Source organism: Sapajus apella, unplaced genomic scaffold (genome assembly GCF_009761245.1).
Source record: "Sapajus apella isolate SASKATOON/1434 unplaced genomic scaffold, GSC_monkey_1.0 scaffold75, whole genome shotgun sequence".
In the NCBI taxonomy this organism is placed as follows: Eukaryota; Metazoa; Chordata; class Mammalia; order Primates; family Cebidae; genus Sapajus; species Sapajus apella.
In genome coordinates this window covers 6,975,400-7,002,651 of record NW_022437015.1, presented here as the reverse complement: position 1 = coordinate 7,002,651, position 27,252 = coordinate 6,975,400, and the positions used below count along the sequence as shown (strand labels likewise).

At 34.7% G+C, this 27,252-nt stretch overlaps 1 protein-coding gene across 4 annotated transcripts in view; it reads left to right on the top strand.

The window, feature by feature from the left end:
* The window catches only part of BRWD3 (bromodomain and WD repeat domain containing 3), a 127,855-nt gene extending 102,072 nt beyond the window's left edge, over window positions 1–25,783 (top strand). For 3 of the 4 annotated variants that reach the window (XM_032251378.1, XM_032251382.1, XM_032251381.1), the window contains 16 exons: window positions 548–672; window positions 1,397–1,479; window positions 4,194–4,305; window positions 5,087–5,148; window positions 5,254–5,409; window positions 6,375–6,495; window positions 7,434–7,559; window positions 7,676–7,754; window positions 9,408–9,464; window positions 10,485–10,625; window positions 11,040–11,111; window positions 12,394–12,546; window positions 14,248–14,411; window positions 14,782–14,879; window positions 15,382–15,540; window positions 19,990–25,783. In XM_032251378.1, coding sequence (XP_032107269.1) covers window positions 548–672; window positions 1,397–1,479; window positions 4,194–4,305; window positions 5,087–5,148; window positions 5,254–5,409; window positions 6,375–6,495; window positions 7,434–7,559; window positions 7,676–7,754; window positions 9,408–9,464; window positions 10,485–10,625; window positions 11,040–11,111; window positions 12,394–12,546; window positions 14,248–14,411; window positions 14,782–14,879; window positions 15,382–15,540; window positions 19,990–20,744 — 2,463 coding nt within the window. In that variant the 3' untranslated portion in view covers window positions 20,745–25,783. The remainder of the gene's footprint in view (window positions 1–547; window positions 673–1,396; window positions 1,480–4,193; window positions 4,306–5,086; window positions 5,149–5,253; window positions 5,410–6,374; window positions 6,496–7,433; window positions 7,560–7,675; window positions 7,755–9,407; window positions 9,465–10,484; window positions 10,626–11,039; window positions 11,112–12,393; window positions 12,547–14,247; window positions 14,412–14,781; window positions 14,880–15,381; window positions 15,541–19,989) is intronic. The other variant, XM_032251379.1, reaches the window with a different exon arrangement.
* The last annotated feature ends 1,469 nt before the right edge of the window (window positions 25,784–27,252 follow it).

Genomic DNA, 27,252 nt, shown 5'->3' with positions numbered 1-27,252 from the left:
CTCAAACCCCCACCATTATGCAATATATCCATGTAACAAACCTGCCCATGTACCCCATGAATCTAAAGTAAAACAAAAATAACTAAAAATATAATGTTGTAGACATTCGAAAACGTAAGTCTTTGCCCCAAACATGTACTTGTACATATACTCCTGCATGCCTACATACTGTATTTTTGCTAGGGGAGTGATTTTTAACCAGACAGAGCATCATATGCACTAGGGAGTTTTTTCCAAAACAGATACATTATTGAGCTATACCCCAAACATAGAACTGGATTCTGTATAGGATTTCAGAACATTAAATTTGAAACGTTTCCCCAGGTGATGTTCCTGCTCATCCTTGGTTTAGAGCCTCGTACTAAACTACAACCTGCTCTTAAGAATTAAGACCCATGTCTTATTACCTTTAACATTTAGTATAGTGCCTGGCATTTAGAGAGCATTCAGATATTATTGAATTGTTCAAGTAATAATGAAATATTATGCAAATGTTAAGTGATTATTTATATTGAAAGTAATAATTTATTGGTATTCTCATGAATAGGAGCAAGAGTTTGTTAAGATTGTAGGAATCAAATATGAAGTTGGCCCACCCACACTATGCTGCTTGAAGCTTGCATTTCTGGACCCAATTTCAGGCAAAATGACTGGAGAATCTTTTTCCATTAAGTGAGTAGTTCTATCTCTGGGTTTATGTGTTTGAGTGTGTGTATTTTAATACCTATTGTATATTCTACAGAGTACAGGGCTCAATGGTAGAGAAAACACGCTAGCATTCTTTACTACAGAGTTTAGAATTATAAAGACCAGAGTTTAATTCTTAGTTTGTCCATTTTATTTGTATGTGTGTGTCCATGTGCATGTGTGTGTATGTATGTATCTATGTTATAGATAGTTAGACAGATTCATAAGCAAGTTACTTAACCTCCCTGAATTTATTTCTTCATTTGTAAAATTGAAATGCTAATCTCTTCCTAAAGATTGTTGGGAGGAATCAAAGACAAACTTTTATAATTCCCTAATAGAATGTTTGAAACATGGCAGTTGCTTTTATTTCTGTTAATAAGAATAATAAGTCAATGGCTCTTTACATGCAGTTGAGTTTTAAATGTAAGGAGATTAAGGAACATTCATACTTCTTAATATAAAATACCTCATATTAAGCTTTATTAACCTGTATTGGCATCTTTTTATTTTTAAAGTAATATGACAGTAGGCAGGGCACTCCCAAACAGATCAGAGAAGATGGTGTTTAAGTAAAGACATTTCTAGGGACTGTGAGGTTTGCAAAATTTTCTTAATGGGTCTACATTAAACATATATTCTTGGGCATTTAGTAACATATATTGTTATATCTCTATATTGATTCATATGTGCTTTATTTTCTGTATAGGTATCATGACATGCCAGATGTCATTGACTTTCTTGTGCTACATCAGTTTTATAATGAAGCCAAAGAAAGGAACTGGCAGATTGGTAAGTATAGAATTGTTGTTTTATTAACTATTAAGCTTACGTACAGTAAGTAACTTTTTAACTGTGATTTAACAGAAAAAAACTAGCTTACATTTAGCTGAAAAAAGCTATGAGAGAAACTAGAAAAATTAAGTTCAAATTTTCTTTTATTTTTTATGCACATTGTGTGTGGCACATAGTCTCTAAACCTTCTGTAAATACCTACTCTATTAATATACAAAAAGGAATATAAACAAAATTCTCATCACTTGCCCTAAAATAGAGCACTTTACACTTGGCTTCTAAAACAGATCATTACTGATTGTGATTTGTTTCCTTTTTTTCTTACTCCGTCCTTGTTTCCCTCCCTGTCACCCTCCCACCCTCTTTTGTTCTTTTACCCTTCTTTCATTTTTGATGATAAAAAGCAGTATAACAATAATATAAAGGAAAAAAGTTTAAGAGTTAAAGAAATTTGCTTATAGCTCTATTTTATAACAATGCAATACAGAACATAAGGATTTTTAAACTGTTGACTTTTTTGCACACTTAATTACTTGTGCCTGAATTTCAAAAATCTACTTGTAGTCATGTATATTAGTCCATTTTCACACTTCTATAAAGATACTACCTCAGACTGGGTAATTTGTAAAGAAAAAACCATTTAGTTGATTTCACAGTTCCACATGGCTCGGGATACCTTAGGAAACTTACAATCATGGCAGACGGCAAAGGGGAAGCAAGGATCTTCTTCATATGGCTGTAGGAGATAGAGAGTTAGAAGGGGAAGTGCCACACTTTTAAACCATCAGATCTTGTGAAAACTCACTTACTGTCGCAAGAACAGCATGAGGGAAACTGCCCCCATAATCCAAGCCACTCCCACCAGGTCCCTCCCTCAGTGTGAGGGGATTAGAATTTGAGATGAGGTTTTGGTGGGGACACAGAGCCTAGCCATTTCGTTCTGCCCCTGGCCCCTCCCCAATCTCATGTCCTCACATTTCAAAACCAATCATGCCTTCCCAACAGATCTCCAACGTCTTAACTCATTCCAGCATTAACTCAAAAGTTCGTGTCCAAAGTATCATCTGAGACAAGACAAATCGCTTCTGCTTATGAGTCTGTAAAAGCCAAAGTTTGTCACTTGCTAGATACAATGAGGGGTACAGGTATGGGATGAATACATCCATTCCAAATGGGAGAAATTGTCCAAAACTAAGGGATTGAAGGCTCCATGCAAGTCCGAAATCCAGCAGGACAGTCAAATTTTAAAGCTCCCAAATGATCTCCTTTGACTCCATGTCTCACGTCCAGGTCACACTGATGCAAGAGGTGGGCTCCCATGGTCTTGGGCAGCTCCACCCCTGTAACTTTGCAGGTTATATCCCCTTTCCCAGCTGCTTTCACAGGCTGGCGTTGAGTGTCTGCAGCTTTTCCAGGCTCACAACGTATGCTGTCTGTGGATCTGCCATTCTGGGGTGTGGAGGATGGTCACCCTCTTCTCACAGTTCTACTAGGCAGTGCCCCAGTGGGAACTCTGACTCTGTATGGGGGCTCCAGCCCAACATTTCCCTTCCCCACTGCCCTAGCAGAGATTCTCCATAAGGGCACTACCCCAGCAGCAGACTTCTTACTTAGATATCCAGGCATTTCCATATATCCTCCAAAATCTAGATGGAGGTTCCCAAACCTCAATTCTTGACTTCTGTGGACCTGCAGTTCCAACATCATGGGTAAGCCACCAAAGTTGGGTGCTTGCTCCCTTTGAAACAGTGGCCTGAGTTGTACCTTGACCCCTTTTAGTCATGACTGGAGCTGGAGCAGCTGGCAAACAGTGCACCAAGTTCCAAGTGTGCACAGAGTAGCCAGGCAACCCCAAGAAACCATTTTTTTCCTTCTAGACCCCCGGGGCTTGTGATGGGAGGGGCTGCCTCGAAGATCTCTGACATGCCCTGGATACATTTTCTCGGCAGTTAACATTTGGCTCCTAGTTATGCAAATTTCTGCAGCTGACTTGAATTTCTTCTCAGAAAATGGGTTTTTCTTTTCTGTCGTGTCCATCATCAAGCTGCAAATTTTCTGAATTTTAATGCTCTGCTTCTCTTTTAAAGATAAGTTCTAATTCAAAATCATATCTTTGTGAATACATAAAACTGAATACTTTTTACAGCAGCCAAGTCAGTCCTTGAGTGCTTTGCTGCTTATAAGTTCCTGATCTCCATCTGAGACCGCCTCAGCCTGGACTTCATTGTCCGTATGACTATTAGCATTTTGGTCAAAACCATTCAACAAATCTCTAAGAAGTTCCAAACTTTTCTACATCTTCCTTGGTTTAGAGGAAGATCTGTAGTATAAAAACTAGTATGAAGAGATTTTTAAAGAAAGCTAAAAGCAAGACAGAAGAATCAACTGCATTTATGTACATATGTAATACAATAAGGAGTATGCTTAATGATGATGCTAAGTAATTGAAAAAAGTTAAATTATGCTTGGTAGCATTTATTTAAGAAGATGTTGTCATATGTAATTTATTTCAGAAAGATTTCTACCACTTGGAAATCAAAATACATGAAGTTGAAATGTAAAATAATCATTTATCTCAGAAACCTAGATGGAAACTTCTGATAATGCTAGATATAATGCTACTTCTGTAGTCAAGAAAGAGTAGTAATTTAGAGTGGTAACAGAGCTAATATTCTCAAGAGCATCTTTTTAAGAATTTTAAAACATTATAGGTGATAGATTCCGCAGTATAATAGATGACGCCTGGTGGTTTGGGACTGTGGAAAGTCAGCAGCCTTTTCAACCAGAGTATCCTGATAGTTCTTTCCAGTGTTACAGTGTTCAGTAAGTATGTTTATGATCTTTTGTGCCTAACATAATGCTGTAATAGTATGTGGCATTTTAATAACCTCCACTAGGAGTAATACCTTTTATCTGACTTATCTAGCCTCACAATACCTATACTTGCAAAGAGGAAATTTTATGATAAAGTGCTCAGTTCTTTCTTTGTTTTAGTCAAAGCAAAGTTCTTTGTTTTCTTTGACTAAAACAAAGGAAGAACTGAGCACTTTATTTCTACCTCTTTTGGTGTCTGTGTTTTCTATTAACTATTTCTACTTTGGACAAGAATTGCAACTATTTTTTAATGGAAAATATGAAAACTAATTTACTAACTAAAGTAATTGTTGTTGCTGGAGTATAGCAATGAATATTAGTACTTAGTCTTTTGTTGACTCGTATGAATTCTAGGCAGAAGTGGTTGCATCATGTTTGGAAGTACTATTTGTTTGCAATATTTACTTCTTGAAATTCCAGAGTTGTAAGATTGCTAATGAATGAATCCTCTCAAGAGTGATAGAAGAAATGTTTCTTCTATGAGGATTGACCTTTAAGTCTCCATATTGACTAAGAGTAGGCTTTCTACTCTCTGTGTTTAATAGTGATAGACCATGTTTTCTCTATTAGAGGTTTATTATTATCTTTATGTAACCAGAGTTGTACTTTCAAGACAACTGTATTGCCCTTTTTCAGATTTCACCTACAGGAATTCATGTAAAATTATGGTAGTATATGAAAGGAAGTGCTATATGGTTAATTTGATTTGCATCTTGTTATTTTTTAATAGCTGGGACAATAATGAGAGAGAAAAGATGAGCCCCTGGGATATGGAGCCAATTCCAGAGGGAAGTAAGTACCCTTTTAAAAATGAATTATAATTCTTTTAAAGTAAAATGGCAATCACATGATATTGGAAACTAATTTTTTCTGATTTTCTTAAAATACTATATCTAGCTGCCTTTCCAGATGAAGTTGGTGCTGGCGTTCCTGTCTCCCAGGAAGAATTGACTGCTTTGCTATACAAACCCCAGGAAGGAGAGTGGGGCGCTCATTCCAGAGATGAAGAATGTGAACGGGTTATTCAGGGCATCAACCACCTTCTTTCCCTGGGTATGATGAATGTCAAAACATTTTAGTAGCATGCAAGGGAGCTAGGAAAATCAGCAGAATTTTTTTTTTTTTTTTTTTTTTTTCTTTTGAGTCGGAGTTTCACTCTTGTTACCCAGGCTGGAGTGCAATGGCGCGATCTCGGCTCACCGCAATCTCTGCCTCCTGGGTTCAGGCAATTCTCCTGCCTCAGCCTCCTGAGTAGCTGGGATTACAGGCACGTGCCACCATGCCCAGCTAATGTTTTTGTATTTTTAGTAGAGACGGGGTTTCACCATGTTGACCAGGATGGTCTCGATCTCTTGACCTCGTGATCCACCCGCCTCGGCCTCCCAAAGTGCTGGGATTATAGGCTTGAGCCACCGCGCCTGGCCTAGTCAGCAGAATTTTTAAGTTCTACAAAAGGATATGCAGTTTCTCATGTACACTTTACTTTTAACTCAAGAAGCACAGTGATTTTAGTTTTAATATTAACAGTTTTATATACTTGGCCAAAGTAATAACTGATAATTTTTTCAGCAAAGGATAAGAGTGAAGGTAGTCATGTAAGTGTCTTTTTCCTTTTTGAATCACTTTAATTCTCTAGCTATTTCCTGAGGCTTACTTTGGATGGGTTTCTTGGTAAGGACAGTGGATAAATAATGTATTTTACCAGCATGAATAGTTAAATTTTCTAAAATATGTCACTTGAGAAGTTTGGCATTTATCTAGGAAAGACAGAAATCTGAAGTCAAACCCAGTGCTCCTCTAATTTTGTTTTACCTGATTTGAACCAGTGTATCATGCATGATTCATAGATATGATGTCCAAATATAAAGAATAACATTCCGTTTGTGTAATGGAATCCTCATGGTTTTAGAAATGTAGTATATCACCCTCCCTTCTTGTTTATATATGAATAAGTGTTCGTTACCATCAGATGTTAATGTCCTTTATAGCCACCGTTTTTGATTTTGATAATTTTGTAGATTTTGCCAGCCCTTTTGCTGTTCCAGTGGATCTCAGTGCCTACCCCTTGTATTGTACTGTAGTTGCTTATCCAACTGACCTCAATACCATCAGGCGGAGACTTGAAAATCGCTTTTACAGGTCTGTTTGTTTTTATCACTTGGCTTTTGCTTTCCTTTTTGAGATCTGCATTTTCATATGATCCTGCAAAAGACCCACACCAAAATTTCCTTTAAAATTTTAGAACGCATATTCCCTTTATTTAGTAGATTCTCACTCTTGCAGAGTAGAAAGGGGATAAAGAAGAAAGGCTGAGAGGAAAATATAGGTAGCACAAATGGTGTACAAAACAAATCTATATTTAACTTCAGTTTATTAAAGGCAATTTAAGTGGTTTGTGGATTCATCATGATTAACGTGCTACAGATTTGGAGCATGTCTAAATCCTCTGTTGGAGAATTTGGTTGCAGTTAATTAAATTTAGTTACCAGTCCTGAAATATATACAGGAAAGGAGCCAAGTAATTTTTCCCCTTTGTTTTGGTTGGGATGGGAGATGATTATGGGAAAGCTGTAGAGGGCACCTCTTGGTCCCTCTTTCATCCAAGTCTCCTGACCACAATATTCCATGACTGGTTAATCTGCCTTTGCAATTTAGAACTGGTTGTATTTTTATAATATATATTATTTTGATTTGATACTATATATTATAAAAGTAATTAGATAAAAATCTTTCATTTTTTAGAATCTGTTTTTTTTTTTTTCTTGCTCTTCTTGGCTCTTCCCCTGAAAACTAAACATTATTTTGACCTTGTCAAATGACTCTTTACCCATAATGTCCTAGGTTAGTTCTATTTGAAGTTTTGTATGTACATTCCAGTGGTTCAAAATCCCTGCTTGTGCTTTAAATACTATATCATGTCTTTTTAGTGCTCACCAGTCAAATATATTGAGTTATTTACATATTGGAACACTTTGGACACACTCTGATTAAGTACATATTTGTTCTATATTGTATATTCCTAAAATATACTTTAAATATATCAGCTAAGGCTAACAGAGTATTTTTTTCTTTCACAGGAGAATATCAGCATTAATGTGGGAGGTACGCTACATTGAGCATAATGCCAGGACTTTCAATGAGCCAGACAGTCCTATAGTTAAAGCAGCTAAAATTGTAACTGATGTCTTACTACGATTTATTGGGTAAGAAGCAGTTTAAGCTTCCAGAGAATCTAAATTAAGGTTTTTAAAAAATTATTTTAAAAAAATTAATTGTAAAAATTGCTGAAGTTATTGAAATGGCTTATCTTGGTTCTTAGGGATCAGAGCTGTACTGATATACTGGATACTTATAATAAAGTTAAAGCAGAAGAACGAAACAGTACTGATGCAGAGGAGGTAAGAATCACAGCATGATTAGTAGGAATGAATTACTTTTCTCTCATTTGAAGTACAGAATTATGTCTAAATATTGCAATTGACCATGAACAGCAAAACAGAGTTTTGAAAGCTGGCTGAATACTGGCATCTTTTAATATTAAACTATTTAAAGTGTGCTTAGATGGCATATAACAAAAATAAAATAATATTACAGGGTTTAGTCAGAGACAGGCGGCCAGTCATCATATTTGACATAGTGGGTTTAAGTGATGAGAAATCAACACTTTATTTTCCATCATGTTAGAAATAAGGCAGGTGCTCAATATTTTAAAATAATGTTTAGTTGATGGAAATTTCAATAAGGATTTTATTTTCTATATGGTGTATAGAAAATATTAAAGTATTTTAAAGTTTCTGGTTTAAAAGTCTAAATTTTTGGTAGTTTCATGAAATTGTTACTTGATTTCCTTTCTAAAAATTTATAAAGATAAAGCAGCCTTTTCTGAATGAAATGGAAGTAGTACTTAGCAGACCTTTGTGTTCTTGATTTCTCTACTCATCTATGTTTCTAATTTACACAAAGCCATATTTGGCTGGAGATTATGATAGAAACAAAAACCAAAATAGATGTTGGAACAATATTAGAAAGTGATAATTCACAAATCTTTACTAGAAAACAATTCATCCCAGGGATGAGTGACTCACATGTGCTAGATTGTGTTGCAGTAGTATGAGATGTTTTGCATGTTTATATTATTTATGCTGTTAATCTCCAGCATGGTAAATCTCTAATGCTGTTTTTTTTTTAATTTTTTCATGAAAATGTGTCTGACTATGAAATAAATTATTGCAATTAAATGTTATTTAAATAATAAAGGAAAACATGATATACCAATAAGATACAGTTTCTTGAAACCTAAGAAAAATATATCACTAATATTTTTTGTATTTTCTTATATCTTCCTTATATTTTCTCTGACCTTTCATATAAATGTATTTTAGCTAGGGAATTTGATGTAGCAAGAATTTCACCTCAGAGTAGCACTATTAAGGTTAAAATGGAAAAGTAAAAATGTAATTCAACAGTTTTATTTTGTTAGAAAAGAGCACCAATATCTCATGAGCTACTTTTTATTTTCTACTACGTATTACCCAGTGTTTCACTATCACTAGTGGTGTTTGGGTCTTGACTCTTCATATTAAAAAATTATCCCTTAGAGAGATACTTAACTGAAATAGATCACTTTCCTATCAGAAAACATACGTGCATATTTTGTGTGATCTATTTCTTGAAATGGCAATGGATTAATCATGAATAATTAATAATTGTATATTAAATGAGCATATCATGTAGAATAAGATTAAAAAAAAATACTAACACTTACTTAGGTTTAATTTTAGCAAACACCAACCACTACACTGTTTCCCTCCTTTCCCCATTCTTATTTAAAGAGAAACCTTGTTTAATTATTCTTCTTCCAGTATATCTTCCAGCTTGTACACTGTATATTGGGAATGTTTCACATGAGTCTTCCTCCAGCTTTTGTTCTACTTGATCAAATGAGGAAAAGTTAACTGTGATTATATTTCCCACTTATTTGTAAATGTCCATCTAATTTATAGGACTTCAAATGTCACGACATTTTTGTCCACTCTTCCCTTTTAATTTAGGATACAGAAATGGTTGATTTAGATTCAGATGGTCCTGGTACTTCATCTGGAAGAAGGGTGAGTAAATAAATGAACTGCTGAGGAGATACGTTTTCAGGTTTCCTATGTCAGTGATCCCTAAGACCAACCCCATATTTGAAAAATTGCTAGAAAGATTCTTTAAGTAAGTATATTAGGTATGCTCATTGATAAGATTTATTACATTGATACAGTAAGGGTACCCAGTTGAGTCATGGAGAAAAAGACACAGGCAGAGTCTGGAGAAATTTATGTACAGGCTTCCTTATGCTATTAATATCTTCACATATCACACTCTTTCTAGCATGTGTGTGATTAGAGATTCAGGTCCCAAAAATTTTATTGGGGGCTGATTATGTAGATACCCTCTGACTAGTGCACACTAAGATTCTAGATTCTCAGAAGGAAATTACATATTCAGCACAAATCACATTGTTTTATACTGTCTAGGTGCAGCAAATTGTCTAAATAATTTAGGAAGCCATTCAAATGCCAAGTTCCCAAATGCCAGCCAGTGGCCAACCTTGCAAGCAATCCCTGGCCTGCTATGTTAACTCTTTTGTGCAGATTTCCCCTCTATAATAATTAGAGTTATATTATATAAGGAGCAATATATTTTGTAATACTGAAAGAGATCATAACAAAAGACATCCAATGGTACAGAACAGAGTTTATCATGACCACAAAGGATTTCCAGGGAAAAAAAATTAAAGTGTTGTTTTGAGAAAAAATATGATGCCATTGTCAAGTATACTTAACTACCAGCAAGTAGTAAGGCACTATAGCTTGATCTTGTAGAGGATAGAAGCATTGTTCCTCTGTACTTTATTTGAAGTTCAGATGTGAGTACTAGAATTCTTGCCATTTCCATGAATATGGTGTCTAGGTTTTTTAGCTCATTATTTTTGCCAGGGAAAACAATGTCTAATTTAAGCTAAGAAACTAAAATAGCAGCTGCCCTATTTTATACAGATAGATATGTTAACATTAGGGATTTTTCAGAAAAATCAATAGAGTTAAGGAAAGATCTTTCAGATATAATTCTATTAAAATCTATAGGTCAAATGCCGAGGCAGAAGACAGTCTTTAAAGTGTAATCCTGATGCTTGGAAAAAACAATGCAAAGACCTGTTGAGCCTCATTTATGAACGTGAAGACTCAGAGCCATTTCGACAGTCAGCCGATCCTCTTTCTTACCCAGTAAGCATACAGTTGTTTAAATAATTGCCAGTATGATAATTTCCCATAAATGTCCATGCTAAAATCGAGTTAAGAGCAATTTTCTTGCTCCCTGCTTTCCTTTCTTTTTTACTAATCTTTTGGTTGTGAAAGTAGTAGTGTGATTAGTGTGATCTTTTAAAAAATGCCATTATGTCTTTAGTGTGTAGATTATACATTTGTTTGCTTGTAGGGAGTTTGGGTGAAATAAATTAGTCTTGTTTTTTTCATAGCAAAGGAGAATGGTGAATGTACAATTTCTTCACCTTAAAGTACAGCCAATAAAAACATAATTCCAGTGTATGGATCTTTGAGACTTAAGTCAAAATCGTATTACATGTCTTGATATTTTGTTATAGTTGTCTGGAAACCAGTATATGCTCTTTATCCTAATAGGGTCATCAGGAGCAAGAGGGAGAATCCTCAGAGTCTGTTGTTCCAGAAAGACAAGATTCATTGCTTTCTGAGGTAGGCCTGGTAGCCTCTTAAAAGACATACTGATTGTTTTTACTTTCTAAACTCTCCATACTGTACATCAACCTTTTATAATTTGTTAAAACTCCTTTCTAACTCGGTTCCCTTTTTACTTTTGTTTGATTTTTTAGTAATTTCTTTTTTGTTGTTGTTCCTCTTTTTGAATAAACGTGTTCTCAAGATTGTTCTTTGTATCCTCTTTGTAAATGTTTACTTTTCTGTGTAGATTCGAAGCTACTGCAACAGAGTAGAAAACATCAATTACACAATATAGTTGTGTCTGTATTGCAGCTGGTTATTCCCACTGAGATTTCATTCAGCAAGTAGGCTGTCTTTTAAATTTTGGTCATCATCCTACTACACAAGTTCTAAAATAAGCCTTACTGTGTTAGAATACACTTCTGTTTTTTTTATGATTTGAGAAAATAAAAAGATATGCTTAGAATATTTGTGATTTCTCATACTTTGAAAAATATTTTCTGTCTTTTTATAATACCCTTTTTCTGCCCTTTCTGGCTTTTTGGCTTTTTCCTTAGAGGGAAATGTGGAGATTTTACTTCTTGATGATTCTAAATGCATTAAGGGATCTAATACTGAGTATGGTTTTCACTCTGAAACTTGTAGCATATATAGGAATAAATCTTAGATGTAACTTTACCTGATAACCCTTCCGGAGTCTTCCCTCTCCCCTAATCAAAATCAAATGAAATATGGACCTAAAAGATGGAAGACCTTCAATGAAACAAAGGTATCACATTGATTAAAAATCAAAAAGGAAAGACACAAACATGACCAATGTGACTTTGACCCTCAACTAATGACACTTAAGTAGAATGTTCTCATAGCAAGAATTGTGGAAATATGTAGCTAATTTGTAGACTGGAACAATTTAATTACATGTGAATAATCCCATCTTTTATCATTACACAGTTTGCTGGGGTTTTGGAGTTTGTATCGGCCTTTAAGCAAGAAATAGAATTCCATATTGTGAATGCTGTAGAGATGAAGCCAACAATTATGGATTTTCCATTCTGTCCCTTCAGGGTTATTTATGGTTATTACTGTGGTGTGAGGGCTAAGGCTTTCCCACAGACTTCTGCTGTTTTTATGAGCCAACAAAAGATGTTTTGGGGTTGTGGGGAAGTAGTTGGCACACTGAAAAGCAATGTGTTTATTTCCTGGTGGATTGTAGTAGGTGATGCCAATTTTAATTCCATTGTATTTCTTAATATTGTTATGCAGTTTTGAGTATTTAATAACATATTCTTCGTTGTAGGATTATCAAGATGTTATAGATACTCCTGTGGACTTCAGCACTGTGAAAGAAACCTTGGAAGCAGGAAACTATGGTAGTCCTCTGGAATTTTATAAGGATGTTCGCCAAATATTCAACAAGTCCAAAGCTTATACCTCTAATAAAAAGTCAAGGGTATGATTTTATTAGTTGGGTTAATTATCAGGCAGTTTTCATTAGCAGTTACTGAAGTTTAATCTGCAGTATCTTTTTTGAAATATGGATTGCTTTTTAGGCATTCATGAAGATATATTTAGCAGTCATTCTGAAATTAAACACCTTTTCCTTTCTCTTGTCTCTTTACTCTTCAGTAGTATTTATAATTACCAGAGAAAAAAACAAGGAAAGGAGACATAGTAATTTGAGTACACTTTAATATGTCTAATAAGTGACCTAATAAATAGAAAAGTGATTGACAGTGTTAATTTATGTGAAATAGTTTTATTAGCTCTGAATATGTATGTTCCATTTCTTCTAACAAATAATGAACCATCTTGGGAAGTTATAACTGTTTATTTATACTCACATTTAATATTTTCCCTATATTTTGTTAGAATTTAAAGTATATTGAGAATAGAAAAATAGTAAATTTTTTTTTTTTGAATAACTGGTATCTGATTAACTTTTAATCAGTAGATATATACTTGCCTACTTCCCCTTTATGGAAAATACTTTTCCACTAATTTCTGCAAGCATAATTTGTTCACACTTGCTTTCCCGCACTTGACCCTGATTATTGCTAGAGTGACATTTTCTTTTTTTTTTTTTTTTTTTTTTTTTTTTGAGACAGAGTTTCTCTCTTGTTACCCAGGCTGGAGTGCAATGGCACGATATTAGCTCACCACAACCTCCGCCTCCTGGGTTCAGGCAGTTCTCCTGCCTCAGCCTCCTGAGTAGCTGGGATTACAGGCACGCGCCACCATGCCCAGCTAATTTTTTTGTATTTTTAGTAGAGACGGGGTTTCACCATGTTGACCAGGATGGTCTCGATCTCTTGACCTCGTGATCCACCCGCCTCGGCCTCCCAAAGTGCTGGGATTACAGGCGTGAGCCACTGCGCCCGGCTAGAGTGACATTTTCTATAGAAAGTTTGGGAAACAGAGAAAAGTATACAGAAGAAAACAAAAATCATCTGTGAAGGCTATCACCTATTTTTACTTACAGTGACTGTTTAGCTACTTCCAGGATTTTCTACATTAATGAATATATCTACATATATTTGTATATTCTTTAAAATAGTAGATTTCATATTTTGAAGCATTTTTTTTTACTTAAGTATTATGAACATTTTCTTATATCATCATTACTCTTTGAAAACAAGGTTTTTAATTGGTATTCTGTTGTATGGTTGTTTTATGTTGAATTAACCAGTGTCCTTTGGTTAGAGATTTAGGTTGTTTCCAGTTATTCATTTTACATGAATAATGCTATAGGTAATATCTTTAGCATTCTTGAATATAATTCTCTTTATGTATATAATTCTGTGATATTTCCTTAGGACAAATTCCCAGAAGTAAAATTATCAGCAAAAGGATATGTGTATCTTTAAGGTTTTTTGTACATACTGCATATTGTCCTTTAGAATGTTGTTTCAATTTACATTCCCTCTTGCATTGTATGAGAGTCTTTTTTTTAACCTTTAGAACATTGAACACTATATTTGAAAAATATTTATTTTTAGGTGAAAGTGGTATCTTTAAAGATATTTGAGAAGAATTTTTCAAGTGAATAAATATTTTGTCTGGAATGATGAGGCTTTATTGGTTTAGGCATGTCTATACCTTTTTAAAAACATAAAACTATTTAGTTAAGACTATGCAATTTCTGCCTTCTCAGATCTATAGCATGATGCTGCGATTATCTGCCTTATTTGAAAGTCATATCAAAAATATCATCTCTGAATATAAGTCAGCAATCCAGAATCAGAAGAGGAGAAGGCCACGGTACAGAAAACGTCTAAGAAGCAGCAGCAGTTCGTTATCTAGTAGTGGAGCACCTAGGTATTACTACATTAATGCAGCATTTTTTGTTCTTAAAGCATTTTGTATGTATTACCTAATTTGTGAAAGTTTATGAATAGTTTGAGGAGATCCCAAGAGGTCTTTTTTTGTTGTTTAGTAACCAAAAGCACTATTTATGTGGGTTTTACCATCCCAGAAACTTTTTTTTTTTTTTCATTTTAATGATTGAGGTTTCACTGTCAAATTATCTATTTCAAGCATTTTACATGAATTTTAAGGTATTTCCTCTTCGGTCAGCTAATACTTGACCTTGATGCCTCTTGATACCTCTTTGTGTCATACTGTCTATCATAATATGTTGCTAACAGAAAAAAAAAAAAATGCTTATCGTACGTATTTTTACTTCTAGTCCAAAAGGGAAGCAGAAACAACTGAAGCTGCAGCCTAAAAATGACCAGAATACCTCAGTATCTTATGCCAGGACTAGCTCTCCTTTCTCATCTCCTGGTAAATATGTGTTTTGTTTTCTGGTGTTCTGTATCTCAGATTAATTCTGATATTAAGGATATAGAAGAGACAGCATGGTTTATAGTGCAAAGAACAATGGATTTAGATTTTTTTTTTAAGTTGTGTTTTATTCCCAATTCTACCTGCTAATTGTGTGTCCCAGAGTATGACATTAGGGCATATGATTCATTTTATTTGATTACATAAATTTTAAAGTCTCTTAGTTTTAAAATTTTATGATTAAATGATTTTATTGTCTATATTTCAGAGCACTCATCTACAATATATTTACCAACATAATATTTGAGAATTTATGATATGCAATTGGACAAGTTTTTCTGTCATTCAAGCATTTGTTCTCAAAATATCATCATTTTCTTAGAGAAACTTATGATTTTGATGTTGGAATAAAATAACAGAGATATGCTCTTAAAAAGTAACTTGTTTAACTTTCCTGAAAACATGATAATTATGTTAGTATTAAAATCTTTTAAAATGCAAGTTTCAGATGCTGCTGAAGGGCTTTCACTGTATCTACTTGATGATGAGCCAGATGGGCCATTTTCTTCATCGAGCTTCGGTGGATATAGCCGAAGTGGAAATAGCCATGACCCAGGGAAAGCCAAATCATTTCGGAATAGAGTTTTGCCAGTTAAACAAGGTAGGAAATAAATATGGGACGGGGCTCTTTATGGTAGAAGATGAATCATTTAAAAGCTGATATTTTGGCATAGTAAAAACTAGTATATTCTTAGTTAATGAGAATTTTGTCAAGTATGAGTCAGATAGCATTTCATATTCGTAACTGGGAACAGGCCATTAGCAGATTTCCAATAGCTATTTTCAAATGTATTTTAGTCTTAAAATAAAATGTAAAATGGGGACAGGCATGATGGCTCATGCCTGTAATCCCCACACTTTTGGAAGGCAAGGGAGGAGGATCACTTTAGGTCGGGAGATTGAGACCAGCCTGGACAACAAAGCAAGACCTCGTCTCTGCAAAAAAAATAGTGACACGTGATGGCACAGAGCTCCCAGCTACTTGGGAGGCTGAGATGGGAGGATCATTTGAGCCAGGAGTAGGTGACTATAGTGAACTGATTGTGCCACTGCACTCCAGCCTGTGTGACAGAGTGAGAAACTATCTCAAAAATAGTAAATAAGTAAAATAAAATGAATTGGGAGACAAAACTAAATGTTCTTTCCCCAAGCACATGAAGACACCTTTAGCATTTTTTGTATATTAAACCATATTAATGAGAAAGGAAAGAGTTTCCAAAATCATCTTTAAATAAGTCTCATGTTTTTGTGGCCCACTCCAGTAAAAATATGGGTCTGGGCTAAGAAATGAGTCTTCTTTCAGTCAACAACCACTTCTACCACCTTCCTTAAGGTTTTCCAGTTATGTAACTCGGATATTCTCTTCCCTAGGGGCATGCTATACCACAAAGTTAGTGGCTTTCAGACTGTACCCTGCCCATTTCTGAGGCATCCACAAAAGCACTTCAGGCATTCACAGAAGAACCTTCTGCATTTAACCTGGCAGTTCTATTTGTTATTTCATATAAGGAGCTACTATTTTGCTTTTTATTAGGAGAAAAATGTTCACTGCTTAAAAAGAAATCACTGACCTAATTCATTATGTGTGTCTATCTTGGACCATACAAGGGATATCAATTATCATAAATATTTGAAGGTTATTGTTACTCAAGTTTTCTTCTTTTACTTAGTCCTATATTAGGGACCTTGAACATACTCAAAGAAAGTTCTAACATGTTCAGCTATTTGAAATTTCTGAAGAAAAGTTAATATGCTTTTACAAATAATTTTATTGAATTATAGATTTTATTTTATATACATTTTAATGAAAGATTAAGTAGCTTATCCTTTTTTTTTTTTCTTTTTTGGAGATGGAGTCTCACTTTGTTGCCCAGGCTGGAGTGCAGTGGGGCAGTCTCGGCTCACTGCAACCTCCGCCTCTCAGGTTCTTGCAATTCTCCCGCCTCAGCCTCCTGAGTAGCTGCCACAAGTGGTGCACACCACCATGCCTGGCTAATTTTTTGTATTTTAGTTTGGTTTCACCGTGTTGCCCAGGATGGTCTCAAACTCCTGGGCTCAGGCAATCCACCCGCCTTGGTCTCCCAAAGTGCTGGGATTACAGTCGTGAACCACTACGCCACCCATTGTTATTTAGCTATCAAATATGTTAAAAATAGGCTTTTGCAAATATATTTTATAGTGGTTATATAAGAAATATTGAAAATGGCCAGGCATTGTGGCTCACCCCTGTAATCCAAGCACTTTGAAGGCCAAGGAGGGTGAATCACCTGAGGTCGGGAGTTCAAGACCAGCCTGACCAACATGGTAAAACTCCGTCTTTAATTTAAAAAATTACATAATAAAAAAAAAGAAATATTGAAACATACTTGATTACTGTAAAATAATGAGTGCCTTTATTTTCCCCAAGTTATATATTTAGTGTCTCCTCTGATCTTGCATACTTATGTCATTGCCTTTTTTCATTTTACCTTTTCCTCCACTGCAATGTTTAACCCATGCTTCCTATGTCTATTTTGTTTTCCCCATCCACAGAGTCGTTTATCCTTTGCAGTATGGTGTCTGTCCTGACCACTCTTCAAAAGCTGTTCTCACACTCATGAGTACTCTTCAGTGGCCAGCTATTGTATTTTTTTAGTTTTTAACTTCTCAGTTTCTGTATCATTGCATGTTGTTGACTACCTCTTCTATGAAATCTACTCGTAAACTTCTATATGCTATTGATTCTCTTATATCTCTTGTTTCTGTTTCTTCTTTTTGACTCTACTGCTATTTGCAGAGTTTGTCACTGTTATTTGCTTGTTTTTGTCTTCCACAAATAAGGAGTCTAATGACTGCATCAGCCATCTTGATATGATGACTCTCCAAATGCATATACACAGCTCAGATATCTCCATTAGAATAATTTCCAAGTGCTTCCTTATAAAATAAAAAAATAAAAATCCTCGGTTGCTTATCTTTGCATCTCAAACTTGCTTCTTTTTCTGTGCTCACTATTTTAATTAATGGCATCATCATCTTTCTTGCTACCCAACTTAAAATCTCGCAGTGCTTTTTGACTCTTCATTTATACCTAATCAGTTGCCAAGTTTTGTGAATTCTACAACTCTTTAATACCACTTAAATCTCTTGTGTAGTTTCTACTGCTATCGCCTTTGTCTCCAGCCTAGGATATTGGTCAGCTTGGGTTTCCAAGCTTGGGTTTCCATAACAAGATACCACAGACTTGAGTGACTTAAACAGCAGACATTCATTTTTCTCACAGAGCTAGAGGCTCAATCCAATGTTAAGGTGCCATATGGGTGGGTATCTGATAAGGGATTTTTACCTGGTTTCTCTGTGTCCACCTTCTTGCTTTGTCCTCACATGCCTTTGCCTCTGCAGAGAGACAGAAGGAAATACCCCTAGTATCTCTTCCTCTTCCTGTAAGAACATCAGTCCTTTTGAGTTATAGTCCCACCCATATAACCCCATTTAACCTTAATTACCTCCTTATATGCCCTAGTCTCTAAATGCAGTCACTGCGGGGGTTAGGGCTTCCACATATGAATTTTGAAGGGACACAATTCGGTCCATAACACCCAGACTTATTAATCTTGTAATTATCCACAACCCTAGTCTTACGTATTTTCAATTCTTCCAGGCTGCTCTCTTGTTTCCCTCCTACCTCACTGGCTGGTCCTTCTCCATTTTCTTTGTTGGTTCTTCTTTATCTTCAAACAGTTGAATATTTCAGGTCTCTTTGGCCACCTCGTCTCTCTACTTATTCTCTCAGTGAGCTCTCCTGTTTCTCATTACCCTAACTATTATCTCTTTACTAAAAATTTTCACAGTTATATCTCTAGCCCCACCTTCTCCCCTGAGCTCTAGACTGGTATATCTACCTGCTGTTTAAATTTAATTTTTAAATGTCTTTCCTTGGATCTCTGTTAACATCTAAAATGGAATCTTGATTTTTCTAGTGCCCTGCTCAAAGCTGTTGCTCCTTCAGTGTTTTCTACATTAGCAAAATATCTCTACCATTTACCCAGTTGCTTAGGCCATAAAACCTAGGAGTCATCCTTTATTCTGTGCTTGACACTTGTTATGTAGTCTGTCCCCAAGTCCCATCAGTTCAACCTTTGAAATTAAAGGTTTCTCTAGAAGGAAATATTCCAAATATAACCACTTATCACATCTATTGAAATATTCCTCATCCTGTCTTACCTAGAATACTGCAGTAGACGCCCAACTGGTCTCTCCTTTCACTTTCAGTCTTGCCTCCTCTATATTCTTTTTTATACACAGCAACCATATGATTTTTAAAATGTAAATCAGATTCTGTCTTTCTCCAGCTTAAAACTCTCCGTTGGCACTCATCTCCTCCACTCACTGTTTTCTGTTCCATTCTGGTTATATACTGGCTTACTTTCTGTTTACTCTTCTGGAATGTTCTTTCCCTACGATGACTTCATTCAGTTATTTCTTCAAATACTACCTCTGTAGAGGTCTTCCCTATCTAAAATATACTCCCTTTTACACATACTTTTTTAAAAAATTCTTTTTATAAGCATGTCTATGTGAAATTTTATTATTAATTTATCACTTTATTATCTTTCAAGGTATTCTCACTAAAATATAAATTCTAAGAGCAAGGACTTTGTCTCTTTCATTGCCATATTCAAAGCTTCTAGCAATGTCTTGCCAATAGTAGGTAATGAATAAAAAATCTATTGGCTGAATGAATGAAACTTGCTAATTCATGTTCTCAGATAATTCTTCCTGAAGCAAGCCCTCAAAGTTTCTGCCTAAGCCTCATTACCATCATTCCACCCCCATATTCTCCTCCCCTCCCCAAAAAAGCAGACAAAAATAAAAACTTTAATATCTTCTTTTTTGAAGAAATTTAAGTTCGTACTCTGGCACCCTCCATGATTTATTCTTTTTTTTTTTTTTTTTTTTTTTTTTTTTTTTTTTTTTTTTTTTTTTGGAAATTATAGACTGTTTAAGAGCCTAAGTAACTGTTTTGTCAATGTCAAAGCTTAACTATTAAAAATCATTCATTTTAATTTAGATCGCTCCCTTGATGGACCCCTTACAAATGGTGATGGCAGAGAGCCCCGGACAGGAATCAAGAGAAAACTACTTAGTGCATCAGAAGAAGATGAAAATATGGGAGGAGAAGATAAAGAGAAAAAAGAAACAAAAGAGAAATCTCATTTATCCACCTCAGAGAGCGGAGAGTTAGGATCCAGTTTAAGTTCTGAAAGTACCTGCGGTTCTGACTCTGACTCTGAATCAACTTCCAGAACAGATCAAGATTATGTAGATGGAGACCATGATTATAGCAAATTCATACAAACCAGGCCTAAAAGAAAACTCAGAAAGCAACATGGCAATGGAAAAAGAAATTGGAAGACCAGAGGCACAGGTGGAAGAGGCAGATGGGGAAGATGGGGTAGATGGAGTAGAGGAGGCAGAGGAAGAGGAGGCAGGGGACGAGGGAGTCGAGGAAGAGGTGGAGGTGGCGCTAGGGGTCGGGGAAGAGGGAGAGGAGGAAGAGGTGCTTCTAGAGGAGCTACCAGAGCCAAAAGAGCACGTATTGCAGATGATGAATTTGATACCATGTTTTCAGGACGTTTCAGTAGACTGCCTCGAATTAAAACAAGAAACCAAGGCAGGAGAACTGTTTTATATAATGATGATTCTGATAATGACAATTTTGTGTCCACTGAGGATCCTCTGAATCTTGGTACATCCAGATCAGGCAGAGTGCGTAAAATGACAGAAAAAGCCAGGGTTAGCCATCTCATGGGATGGAATTATTAACAGTTAATAAATTTAGAATAACTTAAAATTCAATGGCCTTCTACTGCAGGGAATTTACCAGGAATTCTACAAAGCAAGTTGTGTGGGGACTTCTGCTTCCTTTCACATTGGTGCTTTTCCATTTATGCCAGTATACATTTGTTTCAAGACTTTTGATCTCCACACTTCATTTGTTCAAATAAGCCTTACTCATTAGGCCTTAAATTAAAAGAAATTCTGCCCACACATACACACACAAACACACACACACACACACACTCGAAACACAACACAGAAACACTACAGATTTACTGCATTAAAGGAGCATTCAGCTTCTTAAGAGTAGCATGACATTTTTATCTCAATAGAATAGCCCTCTTTTGCTTTTGTATCACAGAAGTATAGCACCTTCTTACAGAGTTTTATATAGTTTTTTTTTGCCATTTTGATTCCTATACCCAGTAATAATAACTTTTGCACAATACACCAATCCTAAAGGCAGCTATTAAATGTTTACAGTTTCTATATTGTAAGAGCGATCTGGATTATTTTACTCTTCCCAGGCCAAACTTTCATGACTTGTATTGAACTGAAGTATATATTTATACTACAGTTTTTTGGGGGGTGGGGGGAATCTTGATATGCTTTTCATTGATTTGCATAATTCACATTAAAGGTGAGAAAGGGTTGGTGCCTTGTAAATATGTAGCAGATCTTCGTGGTGTGTTCTGATGTGTGCATTAACTTTATTAAAAAAGAATACTTGAGGTATTAATCTAGACAAGGTGCCAAATGCAAAAGTTTCCTGCATCCATTTTTTTCCTATCATATTTTATTGCATTAATAGAACTTGTGTAGCTTAAATAATAACGTAAACATTTGAGAAATCCTCATCCACAAAGAACAACTTTGAACAGTAGCTCAGCTACCTCTTATCTACAACTACTGGAAACATTAAGGAAAATAGATGCGGTTCTTCCTTACTGACTAAGGAGAAATAGAACAAGCTTAGTAGGAATGAATACCCATAAGTTATAAGCTAAGAGGTTGTTAATAATTGTATTGGCTCTCAAATTAATAATTGTAATTAACAAACTTTCATAAGTATAGTATGCTCTACCTTAGGCTTTCGTAGAACATATTTGTGTAAGTGGACTTGGGCTACTGCTTATATATTTCTGTTCTACATACCATCTAACAGCTGTGAGTTACTGGTTTTCATTTGAACCTTAAAATTTAACAAAGCACCTAATTTGAGTTGGAATGTTTTGGCTAGCTAGTATTATGAATCAACTTACAGATTTTGCTTATACCATTCCAAAGGGTTCTTCTGTTCTAGTCTTTAAGAAAAGAACCTTATTGCACTGCACATTGATATTGTGAATCACTATTTTATAGCTAAAAAAAAAAAAAAACTTTAAAAACCCGTATTGTCTTGTTTACAGCAGTAGAGTGCATATGGTTCCATAGGTGCACTTGAGTTCCAAGATCAATTTTGCTCCCCAAATTTAATATTACAAATTTGTTAATTTGTTAGCTACTTATGTTTTTGAGGTAAGAGGGATAATATCGATCTCTGTTTCTGTAACGGCAAATTTGTTGCGCTTAGATCAGACTCATGGGATAAAACAGACTTCGTAGTGTATACCTAGTTATCCCAGGATATTTCTTAAGCTAATGTGTTTGTCTCATGTTTTTAATCATTTCATGCATCTGAAAACCCTTAAATGCAGAGGAAGGCATACACACATAAAACTTTGCTTTTTTGGAAGGGTTGGCAGTAGGTTTATTCTTGAACTAACATCTTTAAGCCGTTTTCACTTGCAGTAGAAATGATGTTCAGGCTTTAAGAGAAAGTACTGTTGTTAATTGTTAATGGCACTAACCTCTGTTACTAGACAGCAGACCAAGCTATTTTTTTGTTGTTGTTGTAGTTTTTTTTTCACTAAACCAAAACTACTTCTGGTTGTAACTCAGCTGCCACTTTTAACCATAGTAGATATTCAAAACGTTCCTATTTGAAACTACATTTGATTTTTCCTAAAATGTGCTGTTTCAGTTATTTATCTCTTGGGCATTTAGACTAAATCGTGCCTGTATTCCTTAAATCAATAATACTTTGGCCTATCCTGATCTGAGTAACATAGTTACTTAAATTCCTGGATATACCCAAATATGGATCACATGTATCATTTTAGTGTGAAATTTTTTGTTGACATTCTTCTATGAAGAGCCGACCTCTTGAAATGTAGAAGAATTGACATTTGTGTGATTTTGGCTATCTGGAGCTTTATTTATAATTTATTTTGAATAATAAAAATGCCACATTTATTTCCCAAATGTCAAGATTTTCTAGGATTAGATAATTAGAATAATAAGGCTGAAGACATTTTAAAGCATATTTTATATGTAGTGAAATACTGTGAAAATATTAGTGAACAGCATTTTGCTGTAATGTTTATTTCAGTTATTAAGATTTAAAGAGTTAGTCATCAGGGGATGATAGATAAACATAGTTATCATTTATCAAACAAACAGATAATTTTCTGTTTGCATGCAAATTATTTTAATAAGTGTGAAAATAAAAGTTTGGAAGATAGTATTTTTACTTTTATATCTGGACTTTTTCCCCCCAATTTACACTTTGCTTTTTTTGTAATACCACCTCCTGTGAATGTGTTGTAATTACTATCACATTGATTACTTTATCATTTTAATTTCTTTGAGGCCATTTAAGCCTACCTAAAATCTGGGTTCAGCCATAGCAAAGCAAGTAGGAAATGAACAAAGAATTTTGGAGAAAAGCCTAAATCTTAAATTGCTAAGAAAAACCACTGTCATGTTTAGGCCCATGAGAGCATATACATGTATAAACCTAATCCTATGCTAGATATGAATAGTCAGTGAGCTGTAATATTTCTTATAAATGCTAATAATGTTTAAATTACCAGCTTTAAGACCTTAGTGTGTGTATATATTTATAAAACCTGAATTTTGTGTTTCTTCTATGGCTTACTGTGTGTTTCTCTTTCAGCAATAGGATGCTCTCCAAAACATTCACTAGCCTACTAGCCTAATTACTAAATTTGTTTTTATATATGTGTGTTTGTACACTTGTATGTGTGTAGAGTTTTTTTCCCCCAACTTGACACACCTTATCTCAGACATTCAAAAAACGAGAATATTTTGTATGGAGGACAGTCTACCAACTTTTTGCCTCTGTACAGCTCTTAGCCTGTATATTTACTGCTTGATCATCCGTTTCATTATGCCTTCTAGATTACCAATCCATGTTTTGTTTTATACCTGTGTCCCTCTATTCTTTTACTTTTCCTTTATAAAAATTTGTCTCTTTTTTGTTTCCCTCCCTGGATATCAGGCTTGTGTTGGAATTCTTCCCTACAGCACTTTGTTTCATCCAGATGCAAAGTAACTGAGTAAAATTACAAATCTCATTCTGCACAACTGTGTGCTCAAATATTTAACTCAGCCTTCTAATACTTTGAAGTACATTTCAATTATTTATCTTTTTGTTGTTTTAGTTTTAATCCCAAGATTGTCATCAGACAATAATACAGTGATTGAAAGAGAAAGATGGGAATGCTACTTCTAACTTTCTGATAAAACTTTTTTGAGCATTTTTCCAAAATTTGTATGTTTGTGGTAATGGTGAATTAAACACCTTTTACTTGCTTATATATGTTGGGAATCATTTTATGTACATTTACCAACTGGTACTTATCTTCAAGTTGGAATTTTCACATCCATAAAAGAGAGACTTGGATCATGTATAATTTTCAATATACTTCGCTGTCCAGCCTTTTAAACAATTACAGTGACATTTTGAGTTCTGAGATGAATAGTTCTAGGGGAACTTTCGACATGTAAAGTCCATTGTTTTAAATGCTAACCCTATCCCCAATATTTTTGTGGAACGTGAGGCTTTATGAAATGTTTATCAGGAATAGAGTATTCTAAAGTCACTTTTAAGGCTTGTTTCAAAAATTAGTTGAAAGGATTTTCATGCTTTTTTGCTTCTTATCTCTTAGCAAAGCTTCTTTACCAAGTTTTGATTAAATTCCAATATAAAATTAAGTTTTTTTATGGTGCTATATTTTGTGGAATATGGGTAGCACTCAGGATTCTTTCTTTTATCTTTTCTTTTCTCCTTCCTTCCTTCCTCCTTCCCTCCCTTCCTTCCTCCCTCCCTCCTTCCCATCCTCCTCCCCTTCTGCCTCCCAAAGTGTTGGGATTACAGGCGTGAGCCACCGCACCCAGCCTATATACCCTTATTCTTGATTATTTCTTTTTTTAATTTTTCAATCCTGCTTACTTTTATCCTCATTTTCCTTTCTGCCATGAAAACTACACTTCATTTAGCACACTTAAGAAGATTGGCAATTTTTGATTCATTGATGGGAGAAGTAAAGTAGAAAGGCCCTGCAGTTTAGAATTAAGGTGTGTTTGTTTATTTACATGTATGCCCATTTCTTCTAAATTAAATCTAGAATATGAAACTTTGACATTTAAAAGCATGATAAGTATCTTCTTAAAAACTTGTTGATACATAATGAAACCACCTTGGTAATTGAATTTTAAAATAATAATCAAAAATATTTAGAAATCCAGTTGGGAAATGTGTTTTTGCATATGTCACCAGATACACATTAGGCAGTACTACAAATGTTAATTCTTAAACAATACTGTGGTGATGGCAATCAGTAATTTATTTCTTTGTCCTGTAACTTATCATTCTTGTCTTTTGTAATCTCTTACACAGTATTAACACAACTGTACCTATTTTTTTGTTCTTGGTATCCATATATTTTAAGATGGAAAATCAGTTCATAGTTGATATGATATTGTATATGGGCAAAGTGTCCGTTAAACTAAAATTCAGTAAAAAAGGTAAACTAAACTGGCTTGATTTATAAAAGATGTTTTCTTTGGCAGTTATCAATCATTATAAGCAATTATCTTCAAAGACAAAAAAACTGGACTAATTTGTTGCCATTCTTTATGGGATGTTTACAATAAAATTCCAAGTTGTTTGGAATCAATTGCACTCTTGCTGCTTTATGCCTTAATTTATGTGCCAGAGAAAAATTAACCAGAAGAAAGAAATGTGGAGTTACCTATTCAGCTTTAGAGATTGTAACATGTAACTCTTAGGTCTTTCTTGTTTCTTTGTCATAGAATATTTTATTACAATTATTTTTTAATCTGAGAAACTAGGATCTTCTTCCTATCAAAGAAAAGGTTTTGTTTTTGTTTTCACCTTAGACATTGCAAATATTCTTTGGGTCACTTTTAGGATAATAAATGTGATGTTTACACTTTAAATGTGGGCTGCCTGGTGCATTCAATAACAGCCTGCAAACCATTTGTCAACATTTTGTTTTGCAAAGCTTTTCAAAATGAATCGATCTCTAATATATTGATGACTTATAACTTTTAACAGCTGAGCTATAAATTCTTGACATTTCTAAATATGTAATCAGATTACCTATACTGTAAATGGTGCTTTAATTCAACGTAAGTGTAGGAGAGAGAGAGGTGAGGTGAGAGGATCTGAATGCTCTAACAGGAACATTCGTTCATTTTAGGTATGAACCTATATAGTTATCCAGAATTTGTCTCCAAATGGCAAAAATTGCACTAGGTTCAAGATAAATAAGCTGGCCAAAGAATAGACTGTATCTTTAATATATATATGCTGTCTAATTTATGTGTTTAGAATTAAAACAAAAGGCATTTAGGAGAAAAGTAGCCTGATTTTTTACAATATTCAAAGATCGAAGTGGAGATAAGTTGTTTGGTATTTTTGTTTAGTTGCTTAATTGGTTAGAGATAGCCCTCTTTAAGGATATAAAAATCTTACATTAATAATTTTTGGTTAAGGCCAGGCACAGTGACTCATGCTTAAAATCTCGGCATTTTGGGAGGCCAAGGTGGGGGTATCGTTTGAGCCCAGAAGTTCAAGACCAGCCTGGGCAGCATAGTGAGACTCTGTATCTACAAAACAACAACAACAAAAATTTAATTAGCTGGGAGTGGTTATGTGTACCTGTAGTCCCAGGTACTTGGGAGACAAGTGGGAGGATCACAATTATTTGAGATAATTCATTTGAGCCTGGGAGGTCAAGGCTGTAGTGAGCTGTGATCATGCCACTGCATTCCAGCCTAGGGATCCATTTTTTTTTTTTCTAAGTTGAGAAGGTCAAGAAAAAGGTGCTCTCCATCCTCTCTCAAGTATATGTTCTTGACAATTTAAAGCTGCTTTACAAAAACGTGCAAAATAAAACCAATATATTGAGCTTGTGAGTTGATCTTTTAAATGGGATTTTTGGTGGGATATTTAAGCCTATATATTTACAGTTGCTTTCTCAGGTCATTTATATAAATACTTAAGGGCTTTTTAATGGTACAAAACGCAGGTAGATCAAACAATACTGTTAAATGAAGTAAACTTTTTATGGTATCAATTTTTTCCCCCAAATTTTAGGGAAACATTTTTCTTTCCTTTTTA